Raw genomic sequence first — 27185 nt, 5'->3', positions numbered from 1 at the left:
ATGAGCACCCTTCTCAGCTGTGCTTCTTACTAGTAGCCATGACAGCACAACTCAGGGACTTTTTGGGTTCTCGGTCTCTTCCTCTGTAAACTGGGTGACCTAATATCCTTTGTGAGTCTCAGCTTCATTATCTAGGAAACAAGACTGTTGACTGACGCACCTCACCAAGTGGTTATGCAGGTTAAAGGATAGTGTTGAAAAGTGCGTGGTGTCTGCTTTGTGGATATTCTTAAATGTTAGCTGTTGTTAAAATTATTTTCACTAATGTTACCCCTTCATGCCATCCTATTCCTTTCTCATCAGGAGATGTGCTGATGGGATTTGTTTGTAAAAATATACTGCAGGTCCTGATGACTTCTCAGCTGATTTTAGACCTTAAGATGCTTGATTATAGATTTTGGTGACCCTCGGCATACGGTCTTGGTTCCCCAGCAACCAACGCCAGGACGTTCTTTGCCCCCTGGTGTCTTTCCCTGGTGGAGATGGGGTGGCTGAGGATGCCAGAGAATGTTAGTTGTTCTTTGAATGGAAATTCAAAACCTGCCCTAGAAATTTATTGATGAAGATTAAGTATCTTGTGAAGGGAGGTTTTAACCATCAAAAAGTACTGACTGTTAATTTATTTCCTACTTACCTAATGTAATATTTTACATATTTGTTTTTAAATATGTCCTCTTATTTTGTGGCTTTCTTTGCCTCGCTTGTTCTTTTTCTGGTCCTTAAAAAAAATAACTTACTTATAATCCAGATTTTTAAAAAATTCTAGTTTAAAAAGCTTATTCTGTTTGTTATTGTTTAAGCTAAAATTTACAAACACTTAAAAACAGTAGAGCACAAACTTATAAATGCTTTTCCTTCTCAGGCAAAATAATGGACTTAGAGGTTTAACTAGTATGCTCTGTCTCAGTATATGTGTTGAGATTATGCATGTTAATTCCATCAGTCTGACTGCAAAAGGAAATGTTATTCATGTTTAATGCAAATAATGAGCAGATGTATCAATCCACACAGGCATTCCCCTCTTGGGTCCCCATTCCTTCTATCATTGTAAATATTTCACCTGAGATTACTTTCCAAAGTTCTTAAATATAACCTTTAGAATTTCATTTTATATGTGTTAATCTTCCATTAAATTCTTCATTTTTGGTTTGAAATGGTCTTATTTTGTACTCTTTCTTGAAAGACGGTTTTGACATATATAGAAATCTAGGTTGGCATGGTTTTTTTCTTCAGATCCTTGACTAGGTCCTTCTAAATGTCACAGAACCATAATTATATAGGGAGTGAGTGGCAACAAGTAACTTACTTTGTGTATGGTTTTAAGTTAAGAATAGAAGTATTAGGGGTGTCTGGCTGACTCAGTCAGTAGAACATAAGACTCTTGATCCCAGGGTTCTGAGTTTAAGCCCCAGGTTGGGTGTAGAGATTACTTAAAATTAAAATCTTAAAAAAAAAAAGAATATAAATATTAACATTAAGATGGAGGCATGGAGTTTTGGGTTATCACCCAAAGGGTAGTAGTGTTGAATATGTAGGAAGAATAATAAAATGGATATCGGATGAATAGAAAGTGGGTAGATGCTCTCCGATCCAGTTTTCCCTTTGTGGACATACAGCTTCATTTGCATGAGCCATGTAAATGAGTTTGGGGCAATGAAAACTAGGCAGAAGTTATTATGAAACTATACCTTCGTTATGTCTTCTCATTTCTGCTCCTCCACAGGGATATCTTCTCCAGCCTCAGTGATTTCAGTTTGCACACACACCTCCCCAGGATTTAGCTGCAGGTTCAGGCATGGACTGAGGCCCTTCTGGATGCATTTTTAACATATTCCCGTGTGATGCTATTGCTACCGGTTTGGGAACCACTGGATTAGAGCACTATTTAACGTCAGTACACGATATGCCGCAAGTTATCTCCATATCACCTATTTTTAAGCCTTTTAAGTGTTATTTTTTTATATAGTATTGTTAACCGTAGTCACCATGCTGCATATTTCACCCCCAGGACTTACTTTATTTTATGGTTTTTAAGTATATTTTTTTCCTCAGCGGTTGAGGAGGCTTGCCTAAGGCCACTAAGGAGAAGTCTCCTGTTACAGCTCTCCCAGGATGGGGCTTCGCCCAAGGTGGCCACAGAAATCTGGGCACGGTCCTTGTATTTGGAGCCCTAGAGCAGTACTTCCCCAGGTCCCTCGCAGGACTGTTGGGCCGGGGTTGTGGAGCACGGGAAAGGCCCATCCTAACGTGTACGCGTGCAAGACAGAAACTACATTACCCCGCAGCCTGTGCCTCGTGAGTGGGCGGCAGTCACTCGTCCAGTAACAACCCAGGAGTGAGGTGTTCCCCTGCGGGCGTGGTGGTGGGACGTCAGGTGACGTCCCCGAGGCTGGGCCTGTTGGCTGAACAGGAGGCAAGGAAGGAGAGTAGGACCCGGCTGTGCGCCTTTGTGTGAGCAGCGGCCCTAACCCGGCCCCGCACTCTCCCGGCCCCACACCAGCCCTCCGTCCTCCGGGTGCCTGGAGGCGGCACCCTCGGCCTCGAGTGCCTTTGACGGGACAGCGGCTGAGGCTGGGATGGTCATGTCCCGCCTGGGGCCTGGCAAGATGGGACTAAACTTGAAGGGCCCAACCGGTCCCAGCCGGTTCACAGGCCCAGTGGGCGGCAGCTGCGGGGACCCTCGCCCTGCTGGTCTCGGAGCCCCAATACAGAGGATCCCGTGACCTGGAGCTTCTCGCTCTCCCCCGCCCGCCTCTGAGTTTGGGCTCCCGGAGGCGAGCCGCCCTTGGCCCACGGCCCTTCATCGAGACCAGAGTTGCACGGAGCACTTCCCGTTTCTGGAAGCCGGTAGGATGACGTGAGGACGGTTTTCCAGTTACAAGCAGCAGCATGAACGTAAGCTTGGACGTGGTACTGAACTGGGAGTGTTTGCAAACGCAGGTCCACACAGTGTCTTTTACGGTTCCCTACAAATTTTAGAATTGTTGTTCTAATTCTATGGAAAATGCCTTTGAAAAGTTGATAGGGACTGTGTTGAATCTGTCGATTACTCCGGGTAATATGGACAATTTAACAGCATTATTTCTTCCAATCTATTAGCATAGAACATCTTTCCATTTATTTGTGTCTTTTTCAATTTCTTTCATCAAAGTCTTGTATGATATTCAGTATACAGGCCTTTCACGTCCCTGGTTAAGTTTGTTCCTAGGCATTTTATTCTTTTTGATGCAGTCGTAAATGGGATTGCTTTCTTTTTTTTTTTTAAGATCGATTTATTCATTCATTCATTCATTTATTTATTTGACAGAGACACAGCGAGAGAGGGAACACAAGCAGGGGGAGTGGCAGAGGGAGAAGCAGGCCTCCCGCCGAGCAGGGAGCCCGATGCGGGGCTCGATCCCAGGACCCCGGGATCATGACCCGAGCCGAAGGCAGACGCTTAATGACTGAGCCACCCAGGCGCCCAGAAGATAATTTATTTCTTTTTAAAGTTTTTATTTACTTGAGAGTGAGAGAGCATGAGCAGGGGGGAGGGGCAGAGGAAGAGGGAGAAGCGGACTCCCCGCTGAGCCAGGGAGCTCAATGCAAGACTCAATTCCAGGACCCTGGCTGGGATCATGACCTGAGTAGAAGGCAGACGCTTAACCAACTGAGCCACCCAGGCGCCCCAAACCTTCCTTTAGCTCTTCATTATCTCTCAAACCTTTGTCATTATCTAAGTAGCCTGATTTATTCTTGGTAAGACTTTGTTGTTGAGGGTGTGCCAAGACCCGTAAGTATTCCAGAGGAAGGATAGTCAATAATCTAGTTTCAGGCTAATTAGAGGCTGGATCCTAAGGCAGCAGTTTTTAAGGTATGCAAGTACTACAGTCCACTGGATCATAATCATAAGCCCTACTGGCCTTGAGGTCAGGTGATCTACAGCTGTCACTTTGGTGACAGTTGCAGAAGTTGGGGTTCCCTTGTGGGAGGCACTGGCTCACTATAGCAAGACCAAGGAAGAGCACAAAGATGGTGTCCTCTGGCCTGTATTCCCGAGGAGCATTTCCATATCCTCCAGATGTGTGGTAAACCTGAAGCCTGCATCTCCAAGATTAGTAAATAGGTCTTCTCCACAGGAAGATGGGGTGTGTTTCAGTCTCCTGTCTGTGCAGTGCCCTGGGGGTGGTAGCCTGCCAAGAACTTTCTCTGATTGTTTCAGGCTTTGTGAGGCCCAGAAATGCTGTTTCCCTGGCCACCAGAGCCAGGTACTAAAGGGGTGTGCCCCCTGCGGGCTGTGCATGTGGTGTCCAGCCACCCTGCTTCGGTGGGGCCACAGGAGTGGGGCGGGGGCAAGGTTCACACACTGGTGCTAGCAGATTAGAAGAAGAGTATAAAGCTGGTGCCCACCAGTGCTGACACTAGTAAGGTAGAGGGAGAATGCAAAAATGGTGCCCACCAGTGCCTCCACCCCAGGAGAGAGTTCTAGCATGCTCCTGCTCATACAGCAGTTGCTTTAAGATTAACAAATATATCTCCTTCACGTATAGTCTTGGAGCTTTTCAAAACTGCTGCTTCTGTATTGGATCCTGGGGTGAGTGATTCTGCATGCCAGCCTTTTAAGAGTGGAATCTCCGGGCGCCTGGGTGGCTCAGTCAGTTAAGCACCTGCCTTCAGCTCAGGTCATGATCCCAGGGCTCTGGGATTGAGTCCTGCATTGGGATCCTTGCTCAGCGAGGAGCCTGCTTCTCCCTCTGCCTTTGCCTGCCACTCCCCCTGCTTGTGTTCTCACTTGCTATCTCTGTCAAAAAAAAGAGTGGAATCTCCATTCCCTATAACCCTGTGATTCTCCTAGATATAATGTCTATTCATGTCTTCTGCCCGTCTTTTAATTTGACTGTTTTCTGGGTGTTGGATTTTTTAAGTTCTTTATATATATAGGATACTAACCCTTTATTGGATATGTCATTTGCAAATATTTTCTCCCATTCTGTAGATCGCCTTTTAGTTTTGTTGATTGTTTCTTTTGCTCTGCAGAAGCTTTTTATTTTTATGTAGTCCCAATTGTTTATTTTTCTTTTTGTTTTCCTTGCCTCAGGGGACCTATCTAGAAAAAAAGTTGCTTTCTCTTTATTCTTTGTGTATTAGTGGGGTTTTCTTAAAAAAAAAAAAAGATTTTATTTTAGAAAGCGCATGAGAGTTGGGGGACAGAGGGAGAGAGAGAATCCTCAAGCAGACTTCCCGTGGAGCATGGAGCCTGACGTGGGGCTCTATCCCTGGACCCTGAGATCATGACCTGGAGCTGAAATCAAGACCCAGCTGCCCAACTGACTGAGCCACTCAGGTGTTCCTAACAAATTAGCTTTTTTTTTTTTTTTTTTAAAGTAGGCTCCACGCTCAGCATGGAGCCCAGTGTGGGGCTTGAACTCACAACCCTGAGTTCAAGACCTGAACTGAGATCAAGAATTGGACACTCAGGGTGCCTGGGTGGCTCAGTCGTTAAGCGTCTGCCTTCGGCTTAGGTCACGATCCCAGTGTCCTGGGATCGAGCCCCACGTGGGGCTCCCTACTCAGAGGAAAGCCTGCTTCACTTCTCCCTCTCCCACTCCCCCTGCTTGTGTTCCCTCTCTTGTTGTGTCTCTGTCAAATAAATAAAATCTTAAAAAAAAAAGAATTGGATGCTCAACTGACAGAGCCACCCAGGTGCCCCATGTTATTAGTGGGTTTTGATTTGTGGTTACCATTAGGTTTGTATATAACATCTTCTGCATATAGCAGTCTATATTAAGTTGATGGTCATTTAAGTTTGAACCCATTCTTTACTCCTCCCCACACACACATTTTAGGTGTGTGTTGTCAGATTTACTAGTTTTGTGTTTCCTATCTTCATACTGTCACTTTTGGTCTTTCCTTTCCAAAGAGTCCCCTTTAATAGTTCTTGCAGAACTGGTTTAGTGGTCATGAACTCCTTTAGTTTTGTTTGTCTGGGAAACTCTTTATCTCTCCTATTCTGAATGATAGTCCTGCTGGATAGAATATTCTTGGTTGCAGATTATTCCCATTCAGCACTTTGAATATATCATGCTACTCCCTTCTGATTTAGAAAGATTCTGCTGAAAAATCCCAATAGCCTTATTGGATTTCTCTTGAATATAACTGTCTTCTTTTGTCTTGCCACTTTTAAAGTTTTTTTTTAATCACTATATTTTGCCATTTTAATTGCAATATGCCTTGGTATGGATCTGCTTTTGTTGATATTGTTAAGGGTTCTGTGTGCCTCTTGGATGTGGGTTATCTGTTTCCTCAGATTAGGGAATTTTCTTTTTTAAAAAATATTTTATTTATTTGAGAGATAACGACAAGTGGGGAGTTGAGGGAGAAGCAGGCTCCCCGCTGAGCAGGGAGCCTGATACAGGGCTCCATTCCAGGCCCCTGGCATCATGACCTGAGCCGAAGGCAGACACTTAACTGAGCCCCCCCAGGCGCCCCAGATTAGGGAATTTCCAGCTATTATCTCTTCAAATAAGTTTTCTCTCTTCTCTTCCTCTTCCTTCTCCTATAATGCGAATGTTAGTACACTTGATGGAGTAACTGAGGTCCCTAAGTCTGTTCTTGTTTTGCATATTTTCTTTTTTGTTCATCTTGTTTACTTTCCATTACTCTTCTAGGTCATTAATTCATTCTTTTTCCAGCCGACTGTTCATTGCATCAGGTGTTTCTAATCTCATTTATTGCAGTCTTCATCTCTCATTGTTTTTTCATCTCCACGTTCAGGGTCTCACTGATATCTTCTCCTCTTTTTGGCCCCTCATGCTTTCCAAGCTTATTGCTACGGGTACTTGTTTCCTCTGTCCATTCCCCTCTGTGGGAGTGTCTCTTGCTCTTCTCCATCAGTGTGGCTCTCTCCCCACATCAACCACAATCCAGTTCTCTCCCAAATCATGTCTCCACACTTCCTACCTTCTTTGATGGAGCCTCTTCTCTATCTTTAGTTTTGGAGTTTGTTCTGCCAGGCTTCAGGTTGACTTCTGTGGTATTTAGGATGATTTGATATTTAGTTGCATTTGTGGGAAGAGGAGACCCTACAGTCCTCCTACTCTGCCACCATCATTCCCCCCCTCCAAAAATTTTTTTGCTAAGGTTTTGCTGTATCTATGTTCATGTGGATATTGCTCTGTAATTTGTTTTAAATATTATCCACATTTAGTATCATGTTAGTATTGGGTTCACTTAATTAGTTGGGAAGTGTTTGAACTTTGGTTTTGTGTTTTTTTTTTTAAGATTTTTATTTTATTTATTTGACAGACAGCGAGAGAGGGAATACAGGCAGGGGGAGTGGGAGAGGGAAAAGCAGGCTTCCCGCCTGAGCAGGGAGCCCAGGCAGGGATTGATCCCAGGACCCTGGGATCATGACCTGAGCCGAAGGCAAACGCTTAACGACTGAGCCAACCAGGTGCCCGTTTTTTTTTTTAAGATTTTATTTGAGAGAGAGTGAGAGAGCAAGCATGAGCAGGGAGGAGGGGCAGAGGGAGAGGAAGCAGCAGACTCCCCACTGAGCAAGAAGCCTGATGCAGGGCTTGATCCGAGGACCCTGGGATCATGAAGATCATGACCTGAACCGAAGGCAGACACTTAACCAACTGAGCCACCCAGGTGCCCCTGACCTTTGTTTTGTAAGACTTTGTATACAATTGGTACTGTTTTAGCTTTAAATATGCTGCAAAAGTTCCTATATGTTCGGGGTCAACCCTAAGCTGAGAGCCACAGAGAAAACACAAACATAAGTCGTACAACCACAAGGAACTGAAATTGTCCAATAACTCAAATGAGTAGAAAACAGAATTTGTCCTAGAGACTCCAGAAAAGAACACATCCCTGCGAACACCTTGATTTTAACTTATTGAGATCTGTCCTGTGTAGGACTTCTGATCTACAGTACTATAATATAATGTGTTGTTTAAGCCATAGGTTTGTGGTAATTTGTTAGGACAGCACTAGAAATCTAATACGTCGACATCATTCTGTGAGCATTTCTTAACTGATCCAAGAATATTTTCTAGGCTCATGTACCTTCCTGCACCAACCTGGAAATAGCCTCTAAGGAGTTCTGGTTCTTTTTACTGAAGAACTGTACCAATAACTGGGCATTAAATATGCTCATGCCTATTGGAATGCCAATTTTTTTTTAGGTTATTTTATTATTTATTTATTTAGCGGGGGCGGGGGCAGAGGGAGAGGAGAGAAAGAATCTTAAGCAGGCTCCAATGCGGGCTCGATTTCATGACCCTGAGATCATGACCTGAGCATTCATCAGAAGAGTTAGGGGATATGTACATAGGTAAATATTTCTACATACATTGAAAATTTTTATATACACTTAAATCCACAAAGATTTCATAAGCTTGGGTAAGGACTCATAAGACTCCACCATACTCCAATAAGGCTTTTATTTACAAGCAAAGATATAGTACCATAAAAGAAAAAATATAATACCAAACATGAAATCTCTAAAAATAAATAAATTGAACTTCATGAAAATTAATAAATTCTGCCCTAGGAAAGAGACTGTTAAGAAATGAAAATTAAAAAAAGAAAGAAACAGAAATCAAAGGTATAGACTGTGAGAAAACATTGGTAAAACATATATCAAATAAGGAACTTCTATGTAGAATATATGAAATCACAAAACAATAAGAAACCAACCAATTTTTCTAAAAGTAGGCAAAAAACATGAAAAGATAATTCACTAAAGAAGATGTATGGGTGGCAGATTAACACAAAGACTAATGCTCAACACTGAGTCATTAGAGAGACAGGTTAAAACCACACACCTACTAGAATGGCTGAAGTGAATGGCTCGTGTCTTACATACAAGGATAAGCAATGATGTGAAGAAACTGGAAATCTAATATAGGAGGAAATATGAAATGGCATAACCATCTAGAACACAAGTTGGCAAGTTCTTATAAAGTCAAATATTTAGATCAACTTCCTGCATGACAGTGTGAGCTCTGCAGGCCTGCTTCCCATTAAAACTGGGGAATATTATAAAAACACAAGTTAAAGTCTCTGGAAATGGTCCTACGGTATACAGCAAATGAGGAAACACTTAAGAACGTCTAATATTCAGTAAGAGCAGCAAGAGCCAGTCATATCTGAACTAAGACCATTCCCTCTCTCCCCACTCCAATGATAAGAGGTGGAATCTCCACTACAGACTAATACATCCAAGAACACAGGACTCCCTCTCCCTGGAGCTCCCAGGCAGAAGCTTATTTTCTCAGGAGGCAGTATGTCAGGATATTTGGATGAATGATGTTCAGTTGCTGGCTTCCTCATAAATGCTACTTTCAGAGCACCTCTCTGTTTTAAGTTAGGTTGACCAGGAAACTGCATGTGTACTGCACTCCTAAGGCCTCTCTCCAGTCTGAACATTCTGGTGCTCAACAAGTTTAAGCTTTTGGCTGAAGCCTTTCTTCACATTTACTATATTCATTAGGCCTATCTGGATTGTGAAGTTTCTGTTGCTGAATCAGAGTAGACCTCTGGTTAAAGGCTTGTCCACATCAGCTGCATTCAAGACTTTTCTCCACTGTGAACTTTCTGGTGTTGAATGAGGTTGAAACGCTGGCTAAACGATTTCCCACAATTGCTGCACTCATAAGGCATTTCTCCAGTGTGAATCCTCCGATGTTTAACAAGGCTGGAGCTGTGGCGAAAAAATTTCCCACATTCCCTGCACTCATAAGGTCTTGCTCCAGTATGAACCCTCTGATGTTTAACGAGGCTGGAATTCTCGCTAAAGAATCTTCCACATTCATTGCACTTAAAAGGCTTTTCTCCAGTGTGAACTTTCCGATGTTGCATGAGGCTAGAGCTTTGGCTAAAAAACTTCCCACATTCCCTGCACTCATAAGGCCTTTCTCCAGTGTGAACCCTCCAATGATTAATAAGGCTTGACTTGTGGCTATAGAATTTCCCACATTCACTGCACTTATAAGGTCTTTCTCCAGTGTGAACTCTCTGATGTTTCATGAGGCTTGAGTTAAAGCTAAAGAATTTCCCACATTCACTGCACTCATAAGGCCTCACTCCAGTGTGGATCCTATGATGCTGAACAAGCGTGGAATTATGCCTGAAGGCTTTTCCACATTCACTGCATGTAAAAGGCTTTTCTCCAGTGTGAACTCTCTGGTGTTGAATGAGATCAGCATTGCGGCTAAAGGATTTTCCACATTCACTACACCCATAAGGCCTTTCTCCAGTGTGAACTATTTGATGTATAAAAAGGTTTGATTTATGGCTAAATAATTTCCCACATTCACTGCATTCGTAAGGCTTTTCTCCAGTATGTAGTCTCTGGTGCTGTACAAGTAAGTATTTCTGACCAAAGGCTTTCCCACATTCACTGCATTTGTAATGCCTTTTTCCAGGGTGAAACGCCTCCGTACTCTTGGTGTTCCTCTGTGGCTCCCCTCCGCCACGGGTCACCTGATGGTTGAGAAAACCAGAACCGATTGGGAAGTCCTTTCCACCCTCCCCACCCTCTTCTCTTAAAGGTTTCTCTCCACAGTGCAGCTTCTGGTGTTGAACTTTTGCTTTGAGCACTCCTTCTATATAAACACTCTGCTCATGAGGTGCTTCCTTAACCTCTGCTCTACGCCGCCAACCTGAAAGCAAAGAAGTGCTGATGAAGTGTATGTGGACTTCAGTGGGAGGACGCAGCATGCTTACAAATGTGTCTCACACACCTAGTAAATAGTCCGTCGTATTGCGGGCAGAATCAGGCCTGAGGTTCAGAGTGAGGAAGGGCCTGCCGTGCCTGCGCTGGACCTGGCAAGCTCGCAGACTGGTGGGAGGCCTCATAAGCAGCAAGGACACAGGATGGAGTGCAGCTCAGGGAGGAGAGGCTGGGTCTCCAACACACTCTGCAGATGGCCTTCAGCAAGGCTGCTGATGACCCCGGAACACAGTGCAGAAGGGTGTGGTCAGGCCCAGAAAACAATCAGATGCAACTGAATAGCTGGTGTTCAGGGTTAAGGACATGTGCACACCTCATGACACACTCTGTGAAAGCCTGTATGTATCATAGCCTTGAAAACTTCGTATTCTGCTGCCTCAACCTCCCCCCAGGCCATGAATTCTGTGACACGTACACTAGTGTGACGCGGGCCCCTGCCACAAGTCCCCTTCCTACCCTCCCCCTTGGCTGGGACCTAGCACCGTTCAAATGCACCAGTGAGACCCCCTCACTGCCTTTCTTATGCATCCCACCCTGACTCCCAATGAAGCTACTCACCCACAGGTCCTCTCTGCTTCTCCCCAGCCTGGCTGAGCCCACTCCCTTGGGACTCCCTCCCAGGTGACCCTCTGCCCCTCTCATCATGCAATGACTATCTGTCTCGGACCTGTGAGTGTAATAAATTTTGTTATTCCTGTGCCTCTCCTGTCATGGCTGCACCTATTCTCAGAAAATACAAAATGACTGACGTCGCAAACAGCATGGTCTGATGCCAATCATTCACAGGTGGGGGAAGATTTAGGAAATGCCTCCTAACTGCTTGGCTTACTAACTGGCTGTCGACCATCTGGGAAGGCTGGGTGTCCTGCTAGCACTCCTGTGTGCTGCCTCTCTCAGGCATTGCCAAGGCTTTCCACCCTAAATTATGGAGCTCATTCTCCTCAAATACCCTGAGACTTCACTTCTGGCCAGCCCTGACTCAACAGGGTGCTGGTGAGGAGGGGGAGTGTTCTCCTAGTGCTCCCTGAATAAGGGACAGGCTGGTAGAATTGGCTAAAAACGTCATGAAGTCTCCACTAGGATCGAGGGTGAGAGTGGAAGGGTAATCTCCTTGCAGCCGCCAAAGAAGCACTGCATATCAGTTGTTGGCTATTAGCTGATCTGTCAACAGAGGAGGGCTGGGTAACCCTCAGGAGATAACTCCTGTGGACTCACGGCACCAGGACTGGGAGGTTTTTCGTGTTCCCAAAGCCATGTTGCTCCTCAATCCTAGGCAGGGATGCTGCATCTCCTTCATGGGAAGTCTACCATGGCAGCCTGTGAGGGTCCGTACTGCTGGCAACTCTTTCACTGCCTGTGTTGCTGCTGTGGCTCCTTGCCTCCCAAGCCCGTGGGCGTCAATGGGTCCCATTCTGGAGGTAAATGGCTCAAGTTCTTATGGCCTAGGATCTCAGCAGGAACATTTCATTCTAGCACCTCACAATAACCAGAGGAAGTAAGCCAATAATTCAAGAAAGGTAAACACCTTTGAAACCCTTCCAGGTTCTGCTTCGTGCCCCTGCCTGTCAACTTGCCAACTCTGCTCCCAAGATCTGGGACCAATCCCAAAAAGACATCCAGCCGCCACAGCTCTCCTCAGCGGATTCCAATCCAGCTGAGGTCACCTTAAGAGATGGGGCCACAGGAAGGAAGCATCTAATGTCTTTCCAGAACCAGCAGGTCAAGAACACAGATCACGAGGAATTAGAAACTAAAACTCACGACATCACAAGACTGGAAATCCAAACTATTCTGAAAGATTTCATGCAAAGAGATGGGGGAAAGGAGCTCATTGGTCACCAAGAGCATTTAATACCGGCTTGTAGCTCCTGCTCACAGAGCCCCAGAGATGAGGCAGCTGCTGGCATTACTAAAGAGCCTAAGATAGGTAATTTAAAGATCCTCTGGCCCGCCAAGTTCAATTCTCACATAATATTTTGGGCTAAAGGCACCCAGGAGGATGCAGGGCATCCCAAATGCCAGGGCAGGGATGACAGATGCCAAAACTTTTGATGAGATTATAAAAGCCTCAGATGAGGAATCTGAAACTTCTACCACCCCTCAGGATTCAGAAGCCCTGCCTTTACTGACTTGGATTTTCATGGCCTGGAGATGGACAACAGAAGCATCAGGAAGCCCTGATGCTCCTCCGCACAAAGTGGAATGGTTCAGTGGATCTTTCAGTACTTTGAACATTCAGACAAGAAAAATCCTGAGTGTGTTTTTAATCCAGAGGAGGCCGCCTTTGTCAGAGTCTAGTTGTTCTTGCAGGTGCCCTTCCCAATATAGGGTGGCATTGCTTAATTTTATTGACATGTCCCACACCAAACAGGATGGAACTGATTTCCTGACACGCCATAAGGGCTCCACCCACCCCAACTGACAAAGTCTGACTTACCACCCTCTGCCTCCTAGTATGCAGGTACCCCCCACCTATACCATTTAGTCTGTTCCTTTTTTCCCAACTTGCTGACACCCCTACTGCCTCCAGGTGACTTACTGACAACTGAGAGACCCCACAAACTAACTACTAGGCAAGCCAACCCCAAATTACAACAACTAAACAACAAATTACAACAACTAAAAGAAATACTAGAAGAGCCTCACCCATTATTACCCACAGGTCTGGTGGCTCAGGGAACCACTCCTCTGGAACCACCCAAGGATGCTTCCAGTTCCAAAAATGTCAACCGCCAAGGCCAAGCCAGTGAGGATTCAGCTAGTCCTCAGGCACTGTCATACCACCCAAGGGCAATCACCCACATACAATTCTGGTAATTCACAGGAACTCTTCAACATTTCCTAACTCTATGGGCTACAGGAGCCCAAGTCACCATCATTCCAAGCAACCCATTCAGATTTAAAGGGGGTGCCCCTTTTAAACTACAGGGTAATGGCAGTAAAACTATTCATGGCAAAGAAACTGCACTCAATGTCAATATTCTAATTGCAGCGGTTTTTATTAAATGGCTGCCTGTCACAGTGACCCCTACCGCTTTGACTTTTCCTATTATAGACAGAGATGCCATTGCATGCCACACACAAAGCTGGAGTAAGCCACGCTCCCTGGTCCTGCCAGTTATTCACCAAATGAGAACCTGTGGGGCTGCCCCTGCTGGTGAAGGTAGTAAACACACCACAGTATCACCTGAAACAAGGTAACTGCTGGCCTTCAGAGTGCTGTTCAAGATCAACTAAATGAAGGGGCAATTATTCTCATAATTTCTCCTTTCAATAATCCTCCTATTTGGCCAGTCTTCAAGGGCTTCTACCAACAATGCCACTCAACTACTGATTATCAAAACCCCAAAGCTTAAGTTCTCCCCATCAAGGCTCTAATACCTAACATAAATGAATTAACTGAAGATATCCAAAGGGTGCCCAGTGACTACTTTGCTGTGGCAGATCTGGGCAATGGATCTTATTCAGTGCCTATTACCAGTCACAGCCCCTGTTCACCTTTACTTTTCAAGGAACCCAACATACATTTATTGAGTTGTCCATGAGTAATTTAAACAACCCAGTGACTGCCCACAATCTGTACTGTCAGGACCCAGACAGGGTCCCCTCAAAGCACCTTGTCTGCTTACGCCCCCTGCCTTTGTTCCCAACTACACTCACCTAGGATGGCTGCACCTTATAATCAAGTCACCCCCACAGGCTTACTGCTTGTACCCAGGAGCCAACTGCATGTTAGTCTTTTGCCCTCATGCTAACTACCTCACGGGCACATTATGCTTTAAATAACAGCACCTCAGGAGCGCCTGGGTGGCTCAGTCCGTTAAGCATCCAACTCCTGGTTTCGGCTCAGGTCATGATCTCAGAGCCATGGAATTGAGCCCTGTGTCAGGCCCCACGCTCAGCGCAAAGTGTGCTTGAGATTCTCTCCCTTTCCCTCTGCCCTTCCCCCCACTCGCACACTCTCTTTCCCAAAAATCAATAAATCAGTAACTAACAGTACCTCTGGATTCTACTGCAGCCCGAACTCATGGGTACGGCACTTTATACACTTTCCCCTACTGACACCCAATGAGTCTGTACCCCAGTGTGCAGTGGTTACACCGAGGAGCCCCACAGTTCTTTATCTACCAGGTACCTCCCCTTTGCTATCAAACCCAGGCAAAACAGGCAAGATTTATTTCCATCTTAACAGGACCCCCCATAGCCACAGGCAACACCAGAGCTGGCCCCAGTAGAGCAGCCTTTGTGTCAAACGAGATTGTATCATGACTGCCAACCAGCACCTCCTGGCGACCCTCTCAAGGTCACACACAAAGGCTGCACTACACACTGTCCCTTTATGCAACAGGCACACAAGTCTCTAAGCCCGAATGGTCGTGGATAACACACTGGCTTAACTGCTTACTAGCCAGGAAAGGAGGCGTGGGTGCTATTCAGGGTACCTCCTGCTGTATGTAACTCAGTAATTCTAGATAGCTACAAGCAAAACTATGAAGATTAGGCCAAGAGGTAAAAATCTTTCATAACATAACCAAAACCTTCCAGTAGATTCCCTTAAACCAAGGGGTATATGACCTGTTCTCTTGGCTTTCCCCCCACTAAATGCAGGCCTGCCTAAGGCCTGGGTTTCAAACCCTCATCATATCCCTAGGAGGACTCCTCTCAGCTGTCACCTGTGTCAAAGACTGCCTTTCTATGGGTAGACCAAGCTATTCCAGTCACCTTTAACGTCTCCACAACCCAGGTGGCAAGCGGTACCTATCACAGTTGGTCCTGTTAATGGTGTTGAGACGTCGCAGGGCTCATTGTATTGTAACCTTTTAAATTTCATATTTTCCTGTTGCCTCAACATCCCCACAAACAGGCTGTGAGCACCCCACCCAGGTAACCAGCTTAACCAAGTGATAAGGCTGGTTCCTATCACAAGTCCCCCTTCTTGCCCTCTCCTGTGACCTAGTGACATTCAAATGTTCCAAATGAAATCCACTCACACCTATTCTTGTGTACACCCCCTGACCCCCAGGAAAGGCACTTGCTCATGGGTCCTCACTCACTCTCTGCTTCCCCCTGCTTGGTTGAGCCCACTCCCTGGGTGCTCCCTCCCCTGTGAACCACCTCACACACACATCCCCAGTGTGTCATGACTGTGTCTCTCTCAACCTGCTGAGCATAATAAACTTTGTTTTTTCCTGAGCTGCTCCTGTGTCTCCTCCTGTGGCCGTGCCTGACTGACCAACTCACGAGGATACAAAGGCAGGCCACTGTTGGGGAGCATTGCAGAGGGAGCAGTAGGAAGGACAGAGGTGGGGGAGAGCCCTGGTCAGAAATCAGAGTAGACATAATAAGTGCACAACTGAGAAAAGATGGACATCAGCCTTGAACCGTGCCTTGGCACCGAATCATCAGGGCCCAGCAGAAGGATTCCTGGTATGACCTGAGTCCATCCCTGAGTCCACACCTGCCCAGCTCCGCCCTCCAAGTACCTCTTGGCATGGCTGCAGTCACGACTCCACAGGGAGGCAAAAAGGGTTCTCTCCACCACTCCAATTGGGTGATTTCATGAGTCCTGGAAGATGCAAGTCCTAAGGGAGAGATGACACGACACAGGTGGGTCAAAGTGACCCACCCCATGACAGCCCACAGGAAAGAAAACTAAGTATTACAGAAGAATCTTGGAGGAGACTCTTGTGAGAACAACCCAATGAAGCAGTTGCCATGTCGGTGCCTCAATTGCTGGGACAGGCACATCCCATATGTCAGCCAGAGGAAGAGAGCAGAACCTGGGGCACAAAGCTGCCAGGGATCTTTATGGCATTCCCAAGCCACGGAGAGGCCAACAGGGTGTGATCCGTTAGGCTGACAGCAAGACTCCTGATCCCACAGCTTCTCCTGCACGGCTTTGGGGCAGCAAGTATTGAGGCAGCTCAAGAAGGGAAGGGGTGGTACACACAGCCCAGGCTATCACAACACCTACTCACGCGCACAGGGAAGGAAAAAAATGCCCGTGGTCCAGCTCTGGGAAGGCGAGACCTGTCCCTGAGGTAAAGGGGAAGAGCAGAGCCCAGCCCAGGACACTGGAATGGGTTGTGAGGACCTTACCCAGAGAGGCCATCAGTGCCAAGTTCTCCAGCATCACATCACGGTACAGGAGTCTCTGGGCTTCATCAAGGAGCCCCCACTCCTCCCAAGAGAAGTAGACAGCCACGTCCTCAAAGGTCACATGGCCCTGTCAAGATGGGACAGTTGAGTTGATGTGTAGCTTCCTTTCCCAGGACTCCAGGCATCCTCACAAATGTCCACCCTCCTCCAGGGGTCCCCCACCTCAGAGGAGATACCAAGCCCTGGTGCCTGCCACTGATCCCACCTTGCTCCTCACTATTCAGTCCTCAGCAACAACAGGTGGGCAGGTCTGGGCCTGCCAGACAACTGACCTGGCGTCTCCCCGATTGTGCTTCCCAAACACGACTAACTTTGGGCCATTGTTCTCCCTTCAGCCCCCAGTACAAGAGCCTGGAGCCATCAGTTTACACTCCCACCCAACATGCACATCATTGTACCACACCTCCTTTCACTGCCACCAGCACCCCTACACCACATCATGCATCTGCCTGGCCTCACCACACGCTGGTGTACATGCCCGCCAGAGGGTGCTTGGCACATGTAATCAGAATTCCATTCAGTCCTAGAATTCCAATGACCCTGACTGCCAGAGGCAACCCCAGGCCTACTTTCAGGGCCTTCCTCCCTGGCCCATATCCTTGCTTCCTCCTCAGCCACCAGGAACCACACACAGATTTCAGACACCCTCAGCCCTCTTCTACTTCTGTGTTGCAAAGGTGTCCCCTCACCTGTCTGTTTCCTCTGAGGCTTATTCGAAGCCCAAGTCCACTTGTCTCTCCCACTAGGCCTACAGTTGTCCCAGAGGCTCCCATTTTATCTTGGGCTAATCCCCTGGTCCCAGCAAGGGTCAGAACAAGAGCCTGGGATCCCAGAGCTAAATGAACTGGCAGTGGCACCAGCTTCACTGTCACCTCACTGCCTTGTCTCCACATGTATCTCATGTTCACTGGCCACCGGCCAGACCCTCTTCATGCCTACACCCTGACCGCAGGGACACCATTCTCCCTCATGTGTCTTTGTGAAGCCCACTACCCCATCCAGGTGTCCAGCAAGACTCAGTCCCTGGCCCCACACTCTCCTCCTTGTTACTTGATGATGCTCCTGCCAAATCTGATCCACAGCTCTGTCCTGGTCCACACACCATCCGTACTGTGGGTGTCTCCAATCTAACCACTTCGCCTCAGCTCCACAGTTGTGTGTCCAGGTGCCCACTCAACACACCCACTTGGGGGTCTCTGAAGCATCACAGTTCAAACACAGCCCAAACCTGACTCCTAATATTCCCCGTGAAAATGACTCTTACCACCAACTCTGACATGGTAGTACTTGCCAGCTTCTAGCTACTACAGCCAAATATCTAAGTCACTGCCGACCCTTCCATGTCTTTCTCCCACCCTCCACATCAGAAAGTCTGCTTGGACCTACTGAAAAAACAGACGCAGATTCCAACCCATGTCCCACCCCCACAGCCACCACTCACACTCACTTGGACTACTGCAGCCGCTCTTCCCCAGTTTGCTCTCTGCTCTGCAGCAGAAGCAGCTCATTAAGTCTGGTCCTATCACGTCCCTCTTCTGCTCCAAACCTTCCCTGGCTCCTGCCACTCCAGAATAGAGGCCCAGCTCCTGGCTTCCATCAGGTCTAATTTCTGTTTCCTACTGTTTCCACCAGACATAACAGAGACCTAAGGTTGCATAAGCATTCCCGGCCCAGCCTCACCTCTAGCATTTTCTAATGTTTATCACCATGAATATAATGTCTTATAAATGTCATGCCACTGGTTGCCAGGAATGGGAACCAATCCATGTAATTCCTGGTCTGGACTCAGGCCTCTGACCTTAGGTGATCATCTTCTAGGGATCTATGATGGAAGAGTAGGGAGAATAGCAGGCAGGCACAGAATCCTGCAGCCCACGCAGGTGGGAACTGAATAGGAAGAGGATTTGGGATACCCCCCACTTACCTCTGCATGGTCTGGAAGCAAATCTGCAGCAATACAAACCTACAGAAAAGCAAAGCCATGAGAAGCAGGCAACAGTGTTGGGCCACAAAGGCCCACCCAAGTCCCTCATATCATCTGGGCCTCAGTCCTCAGGGATGCCTCTTACCAGCTGTGTGACTTCGGATAAATACACAACCCCCCTGTGCCTCAGTGTTGTCATCTGTAAAATGGGGTAATAGTGGTGCCCACCCCGTGGGGCTATTATCTGTACTGAATTCCTTCCTATGTGTCAAGTACTAAGTAGTAACTCTTACTGTCCTCATAATTAACACCTTTTGTCAACATTTTCAGTGCAAATAAACTGACAGGTATCAAAAGTGTGTTTTGTACATGCCTTTTAACTAAAAGCATGTGATATTTAAGACATTTAATTTTAGGGACGCCTCCGTGACTCAGTTAAGCATATGCTTTCAGCTCAGGTCATGATCCCAGGGTCCTGGGATCGAGTCCCACATTGGGCTCCTTGTTTGGCAGGGAGCCTGCTTCTCCCTCTGCCTGCCGCTCCCCCTGCTTGTGCTCATTCTCTCTGACAAATAAAGAAATCTTAAAAAAAAAAAAAAGATTTAATTTTAATCAGATGCTTAGAAGTATATTAAAACTTCAATTATTAAGTGCTTACATCAATTTAACTTGTTAAACCCATGTTATTTTAATGCCTACGTATGTATATACACACGTGGAGACGTATGTATACAAACATACGTATTTTTACCAGTTAATGTTTAAATAAACACTTACTTCATATAAACTCACACATTAATAAGCTGGGGAATGGGCCTGAGGAAACATTAGAGACCAGTCCTCGTGGCAGCCTGGCTGCTTGCTACACACGCTCCTATAGGCAATCCTGCTGGGGGCCTTTCAAGCACCGAAAGGGGCTGCTCCACTCACCTGACTGACCTTTCCTTTTCTCCACAAAAACTGGACTTGAGGGCTTGCTGAGCCCAGAATGGCAGGCCTACACCACTGAACAGCTGAGTCTCCATTCCGGTCCCAGTCCTCAGACCCTATAACCTTCCACTCTTGCATACACCACCCAGAACCACTTGGGATTACGGGGATCACCCTTCTGAAAGCAGCGCCACCCTTCAGGCCCATCTGAAATAAGAACTTTAAGATTCGGGCGCCTGGGTGGCTGAGCTGGTGAGGCGACTGCCTCCGGCTCAGGTCATGGTCCTGGAGTCCCGGGATCGAGTCCCGCATCGGGCTCCCTGCTCGGCGGGGAGTCTGCTTCTCCCTCTGACCCTCTTCCCTCTCTCTCTCTCTCTCTCAAATAAATAAATAAAATCTTTAAAAAAAAAAAAAAAAAAGAACTTTAAGATTCTCCGTCCCAAGTAGGAGTCCCAGGCCTTGCCCTGGTCCAGGACAAGACCCACCACCTCTTGGGCATCTTCAGCCCAGATCCCTCCCCAGGACCTCGGATGTGAGTGCGCAAGCTACCCATACGACACCTGCACTCGACATCACCCTGTCCCAAATCCAGCTCCTGCTCTTTTCCCTGAAACCTGTTCCCTGCACCGACCTCCCCATCTCCATCCTTCAGGGTATTTTCAGGAAACACTTAAAAAAAAAAGGGGGGGGGGCAAACAAACACAGCCGGCCCTTCACTCCCTTCTTTCTCTCTCAGCCACTTCTGATGCGTCAGGTAATCCTGTCCGGTTTTTAAAACTCCCTCCGGGACCCATCAATCCTCCCGCTCCGCTGCCCTCAGCACGGTCCTGTCTCCAGGAGTCTACCGTCCCCGATCCCTTTGTGTTCCCGGAAAAGCCCCGGAAAACTCCGAGCAACGGATGGGAGTCCCTGCTCTGTTCACAACCCTCCGTGGCCATCAGCGCCCTCAGAACGAAGGCCCAGCCGCTCCGGCTGCCTCTCCACTGTGACCCGTCCCCTCTCAGCCGTTCCCTGCGGACACGAGACAGCCCCCAGGTTTAGGACTCCAGCTCAGGCCCTGTCCCTGTCACCCTCCCGCGCCCCCTCACACTGGCTGACAGGAATGGGGCTGCGGACACGGGCGCCTCACCGTCCCGGGCCCAGGCGGACCGCTCCTTCGGGGCTCAGCTTCAGCGGGGTTCAGTTTAAGCGGGGAGGGCCCGGGTATCAGCGCCTACCTGAGCCAGGTCCCTCCGCGCGGCCGCCGCCATCGGACTCTGTGGGCGGAGCCACGCCCGGGGAGGGGGACCAGCCCGCGCACCCCCGACCCCGATCCCTCGCCGCTGCCGAACCTCAGACCCGATTCTCCCGGCTTCCCGCTCTCGTCACCCCAACCGCACACGAGCCTTCCCAAGCCTCTGATCAGACACAGCGGCCCCAGAGGCCCCAAAACGCCCGCCCCTGCGGCCGCGCTAGAAGTCCCGCCCGGCGCGTTCCGCACGCGAGGGAAAGTCCACTTTCATTGGCCGAGCGCGGGCGGCGCGGGGCGCAGCGCCTTCTGGGTAATGTAGTTCCCACCGAGCCCAACGTGGAAGAAGTGGGCTGACGGGCTGAGAGGGCGGGCTGGAGAAATCTGGGTCAAGAACTGCCCCGGACTCTCCTCCAGAGACTATCCTAAATGGAGATGTCCCTGTATTTCAGTTTCCCTGCGCAGCTAGTACTACTACAGTCTTTCCTTCTCTTGAATGAGTTCAAGAGAGTCTTGAGAGCCACAATAAAGTGGTTTCCTCGTACTGAACCGTTGTACGTTGACAAATTACTCTTGCTGAGGCGATGCCCAAGATCAAAGACATCGGTGGTGAAGCAATGCCTGATGTGTGAGGAAGAAGTGACACAGTTCTGAACATAGGTGGGGAGATAGTCGGGCATCCCAAGTGCTTACCTTCCTCCCTCACCCCACGCATCTGTGCCCTTTCCCTTTTTAAGGGCCCAATGTTGGTGTTCAAGTAGAACAATGGGCTTCAAAAACGTAGGCCAACCCGCTCTCACTCCCAGATTTCTCCCCTTCATCCCTTTCTACTCCGTGTTCCCGCTGCCCTCTCAACTCCAGATATAAGGCAAACTCCCTGTGGGTGGGAAGGATGCTGGACTACTGTTGACATCAGGAAGCATTGGTAAAAGAAATGCCAGCACTTTAGTATGTGTTCTCCCTGTGTTCTCCCAGCACCTCCCTTACCTCTGGCTCCATTTCTTTCCTGTCAGTCTTCATTTCCCCAATTCCTCTGTCCCTTTTGTCTGTGGGCTGAGCAGTGACTAAATCCAACACTGCCTTGGAATGACTCATGAGAACAAAAGATGATGAAGCATTCACTCCTTCCTGGGATTTTCTGGAAGTAGGTGTTAAGTACTAGCGAAAATACTCTGGGAAGGAGGTGAGGAGTCAATATCGGAGTCGAGAACATGAAATGATAGAGACCCAAGGGCATTAGTTATTTAGTTCAGGCCTAAATGTGGCATGTGACTATAGACTATCATTTAGGGAAGTAAACATAGGTGGTAAAACTTTAAGAACATCAAAAGCATGATTATCGAAATGTCGGGTGAACTCTAGGGGGCCAGAGGGTCATATAAGGGGAGCAAGTGACAAGGAATGCCTAAGAAATATTATATATTCTGTTTTACACCAGGTGATAGTTCTATAGGTGTGGTCTTTGATGTGGGAAAGACATTAGGGCTCGAAGTCGATGGCCAAGAAAGAATTCTTGAGATGTCTTTGGTGCAAAAAGGTGGTTTTATGAAAGCATGGGGACAGGACCCGTGAGCAGAAAGAGCTGCTGCACTGCATTGACATAAACTGAGGAAGACTCGTGTCTTGCTGGACTGTGATCCCTATTACTTAACCATTTGTTTTTCCTTCCCTTAGCTTTAGGGCAGCCAGGAGTGCCTGAGGAATGTCACACATATTCCACCTGGGAGGGGGGGAATTGAGGGGTATCAGCTTGTGCTTTGCCCTCAGCTTGCCTCTGCTCCCTCCTGAGTCTTTATAAAAGAAAAAAACATGATTTGTACATCTCTTATTAACACTCAACTGAATGTATGACAGTTTTAAAATAGAGAAAGAGAAAAAGCTATGCAGATAGTTTAATTTTGTCACAAGAATAAACAAATGGATGATCTTAACAGGCTGAAACAGCCTCACAAGGGTGTGGAATTTAAATAACTTGATCAATGATGGGGCGCCTGGGTGGCTCAGTTGGTTAAGTGTCTGCCTTCAGCTCAGGTCATGATCCTGGAGTCCTGGAATCGAGCCTCACATCACGCTCCCTGCTCAGTGGGGAGCCTGCTTCTCCCTCTGCCCCTCACCCCACTTGTACTCTCTCGCTCAAATAAATAAATACAAAAAATATTTAAAAAAATAACTTGATCAGTGAAGAACAAACAGACTATTTAATCATTTAGTTTAGGTAAAATGATTATCTACTGTCACCAAATGTACCTGGGATTTGTTCTATAGGTGTGGTAAGACATACAGACACAGAAATGATTTTCATGAAGGAAGAAGTTATTACTTAAACACAAGAGGCACGACATGGGAAGGGCCATGTGGGGCCACATGCAGAATCACCCAGGTGGATCAGGAGTTAGAGAGGGAGAGGGGAAAGCATGGTCCAGAGTCTTTATTGGGGTTCTCATGGGAAGGAATGTGCAAGGCAGGGTAGATACACTGAGCAAAGCTTCGACTGGATAATTAGAATAATTTTAGCAGACTCTGGGATAGAGTCAGTAGGACTCAACAGCTACTGCTCCTTCAGGGTGAAATCTACAGTTCCGTTCCTGAAAGCTGTCAAATGTTTTTGCTTCCTTCAAAAAGAAGAAGGAGGACTCCACTCACCTGAAGGAGAGCACTACGGCAGAGAGCATAGGCCACATATCCCAGTCTACTTCATGTTGGCTGTGCATGACTTCAGGGTGAAACCTAACCCAAGTCTGTCTAGCTGATGCACAGCAAAGCCAATCACTGAGACATCAGTTATGTGACAGAAAAATGGGAACTGCACTCTTGAACCTTTATCTTTATAATTCTGCCTCCTTTCTGGTCTTCCTCAGAACACTATCCAGGTTTCTACCTAAATCGGTGTCTCCCAAATTGTAATTCTAATTGCCCAAATAAGAGTCTGTTTGCTTTAATTTTCAGTGAATTCTGGGGCGGCTGGGTGGCTCAGATGATTAAGTGTCTGCCTTCGGCTCAGGTCATGATCCCAGGGTCCTGGGATCGAGTCCTGCATCGGGCTCCCTGCTCCTTCGGAGCCTGCTTCTCCCTCTGCTTCTCTCTCTGTCTCTCCCTCTGTCTCTCATGAATAAATAAATAAAATCTTTTTTAAAAATTTTTTTCAGTGAATTCTTTCTTGATCAACAAGTTATACTCCAAATTTTTCCTCTTCTCCTCTGAAAAGTATACACTGATTCTATTTATTATATTTAAGCTAAAAAAAATCACAAGCATCTATTTAATACATTCAAGTTGTGAAAATTAGTAATGGGATGCTTCACTAAAATGGAGTCAGGAGGTTTCTGCAAGGGAAGCTCTCACTCCCTCCCACTTGTAGTTAATTGCAGACCCAACAGGAAGAGATGGACTTGATCTTACCTGGACAGGACCTTGCATATTGATACTACTCTGCTACTCCAGCCACAGGAAGAAACGCTTTCCTCACCGCCCCCCCCCACAACAGGCAACAGCTCAGCCAATGCAAAGCCACCACGCTTTGAACTCCTAGTTTACTCCAATGGACTTGTAGTTCATAACGGCCTTCCCAGCTTCCCTCTTTTCTCCTTAAAAAATTGTGTCTCTCCTTTGTTCCCCAGACTTGCCTATGGTTTTGCTGCTGCTTTATTTGTCCTGGATTGCAATTATCTTTTCCCAAATAAACCCATCATTTGCCGGTAAAATAACTGGCAGCTTCTATTTTTAAGGTTAACAGAATTATAAATACATTTACTTCCCATTTAGAACTATAAGGGATTTAGAACATTAAGCAACTAGCCTTCTCTCAGTGGATGTTGTCTGAAGGAATGCTTGGGAATTCTGACATGGAGAACAAAGGCAAAAAAAATAAAATAAATTTCCTTACAACTTAAAGCCCATTGACAAGTCCTTGAGATAGGCAGAGTGACCTTCCTCTAGGAACTCAGCTGCCTCGATGTTAATACTTTGCTGAGGGCAAAAGGCAATCTTAGCTTAATATTATCTTGACCTCCAAGATCCTGTAAGTCTCCTTTAACATACAAAAATACCAGGGATTCCTGGCTGGTTCAGTCGGTAGAGTGTAACTCTTGACTTTAGAGTTGTGAGTTCAAGCCCCACTTCAGGAGGTTGAATTTACTTAAGGGAAAAAAATATTTGTGTTCCCCTAACATATAAAAATTCCTCTGGAAACTTCCTTTATCTCTACCTCACCAAAGATCTACGTTAGCAATCATCCTTCAAGCATATGGCCCACTTGTATACATCTGAACGGTCTTGTGAATAAGGTTTTACTATGCAGTAATAAATGACCCTTCCCTAACAATGACTAGCCCCTCAAGGTTCTGGAAACTTTACTTCCAAATTCCTTAGAGACTTAGGCTATCCATAACCCCCTCCCAACTTTAGAGTATATCATCAGTCACCCCTCAGTACCCCAGTGCAGCTCTTTCTGCCCACAGGTTCTGTCCCATGCTTTAATCTTAACCACCTTTTTACACCAACGATGTCTCAAGAATCCTTTCTTGACCTTTCACTCCAAACTCCAACATTTGCACGTCAATTCCATCATTTTAATTCCATGGGAGATATATTCACATTTTACATAGATAATGAGCATTTGTTTTGATAAAAAGATGTACCTCTCTCTCAGTCTTGATTCCTTCTCTCATTGCACTTTTCATCTGGGATCAATCTGCTTTGGACTTGAATATTTTGTTTAGAATTTTATTTTCTGTGGGTTTGTTTTCCATTACAGTCATCATTTTGGGCCTCAAATCGTCTTATGTTGCAATTTCTTAAGAGACATTTTTACTGTATGGGGCGCCTGGGTGGCTCAGTCGTTAAGCGTCTGCCTTCGGCTCAGGTCATGGTCCCACGGTCCTGGGATCGAGCCCCGCATCGGGCTCCCTGCTCGGCGGGAAGCCTGCTTCTCCCTCTCCCACTCCCCTTGCTTGTGTTCCCTCTCTTGATGTGTCTCTCTCTGTCAAATAAATAAATAAAATCTTTTTTTTTAAAAAAAGAGACATTTTTACTGTGTATAGAAATTTAATTAGTGGCTATTTCTTCTGCATAGAGACTGTTCTTATTGCCCTTCTGACTCCCAAATGACATTTGGTAAATCCCCTTTCTCTCATTTGTAACACACCTATAAGGAACTGACTACATCTCTGTATACAGAGTAAGAAATATTATCTTGTAAAAAAGTGTTACACCTGTGTTCTACACAATCACTGATTATACAGGCAGAAGGAATGATTTCTGAGGTAACCAGAGACACAAACGTCCACCTCCTTTAGCGGTGCTTAACATCCCTCTCCATGTTCCACATCATCAAGTGTCTGGAGTGTTTTCTCTCTTGTTCCCGATCCTCAATGCTGAGGCTCACAAAACTAACTCTAGAGCTGCAGGCTACAGGAGTTTATTTGAGGGACACCTGGGTGGCTCAGTCGGTTAAGCGTCTGCCTTCGGCTCAGGTCATGATCCCAGGGTCCTGGGATCTAGTCCCGCATCAGGCTCCTTGCTCGGTGGAGAGCCTATTGCTTCCCCTGCTGTGCTTTCTCTCTCTCTCTGACAAATCAATAAATTTTAAAAAAGTTTATTTGATAACAATATTTATTAGCTTCCAGCTATAAAAATCTGAGTGAAATTAGCATATGGTGTGTCCATTGAATTTTTTGGTGCGCATTCTCTGCCTAAAGAGTCCTGAAATAATATCTCTAAACATTTCTGTAATGTGTTTTTGAGGAAACACTTTTTCTTTTCTTTTTTCTTTTTTTTTTAGGGATTTTATTTACTTATTTGTCAGAGAGAGAGAGAGCATGAGCACAAGCAAGGGGAGGAGCAGACAGAGGAAGAAGCAGGATCCCCAATGAGCAAAGAGCCCGATGCGGGACTCGATCCTTCGACTCTGGGATCATGACCCCAGCAGAAAGCAGACGCTTAACCGACTGAGCCACCCAGGCGTCCCACGTGTTACACATTATAGTTACCTGAAATATGGGACCGGCTCCTTTAAGGGAAAGCGAAGCTCCGCCTCGTACTCAAGGACACGCAATTTCTAGGCGCCGCCAGCTACGTGGTGGCCTCTGTTCCGGAGGCGGTGCAAACGCCCCTCTGCAGTGTGGTTGCTGAGGAAACTACACTACCCAGGATTCTCCGCGGTACTGGGCCAATGCAGGCCCGAGGGAGAGGCGTTTTCGTTGGTGCGGGAGACATCAGGGTGGGAC

General features: G+C 46.8%; 1 protein-coding gene across 1 annotated transcript; it reads right to left on the bottom strand.

Annotated features, from left to right (window-relative positions):
• Positions 1-7459: 7459 nt before the first annotated feature.
• Positions 7460-21185, bottom strand: LOC112806863 (uncharacterized). The gene is made up of 5 exons (XM_025849357.2): positions 20951-21185; positions 18804-18842; positions 16820-16946; positions 16204-16302; positions 7460-10649 (listed from the first exon to the last, which is right to left on the bottom strand). Exons 1-5 carry the CDS (start codon positions 20981-20983, stop codon positions 9556-9558), a joined length of 1392 nt encoding a protein of 463 aa, XP_025705142.1. The 5' UTR covers positions 20984-21185; the 3' UTR covers positions 7460-9555.
• Between the last annotated feature and the right edge of the window lie 6000 nt (positions 21186-27185).

The sequence above is a fragment of the Callorhinus ursinus genome, unplaced genomic scaffold, assembly GCF_003265705.2.
Source record: "Callorhinus ursinus isolate GAN/ISIS: 27379988/994484 unplaced genomic scaffold, GSC_fseal_2.0 scaffold100, whole genome shotgun sequence".
NCBI classification, from domain to species: Eukaryota; Metazoa; Chordata; class Mammalia; order Carnivora; family Otariidae; genus Callorhinus; species Callorhinus ursinus.
Note: the sequence above shows the minus strand (reverse complement) of the source record. Positions and strands in the feature narration are given on the sequence as shown.

Bases quoted from the DNA above. Each gene is read 5' to 3' on its own strand.
- LOC112806863 (XM_025849357.2), bottom strand. From the start codon at position 20,983: ATGGCGGCGGCCGCGCGGAGGGACCTGGCTCAG. The intron at 16,303-16,819 runs GTAAGGTCCTCA...TCTCTCCCTTAG, and splicing joins GGCACTGATGGCCTCTCTGG to GACTTGCATCTTCCAGGACT. The intron at 10,650-16,203 runs GTACTTGGAGGG...CTTTGCTTTCAG, and splicing joins GACTGCAGCCATGCCAAGAG to GTTGGCGGCGTAGAGCAGAG.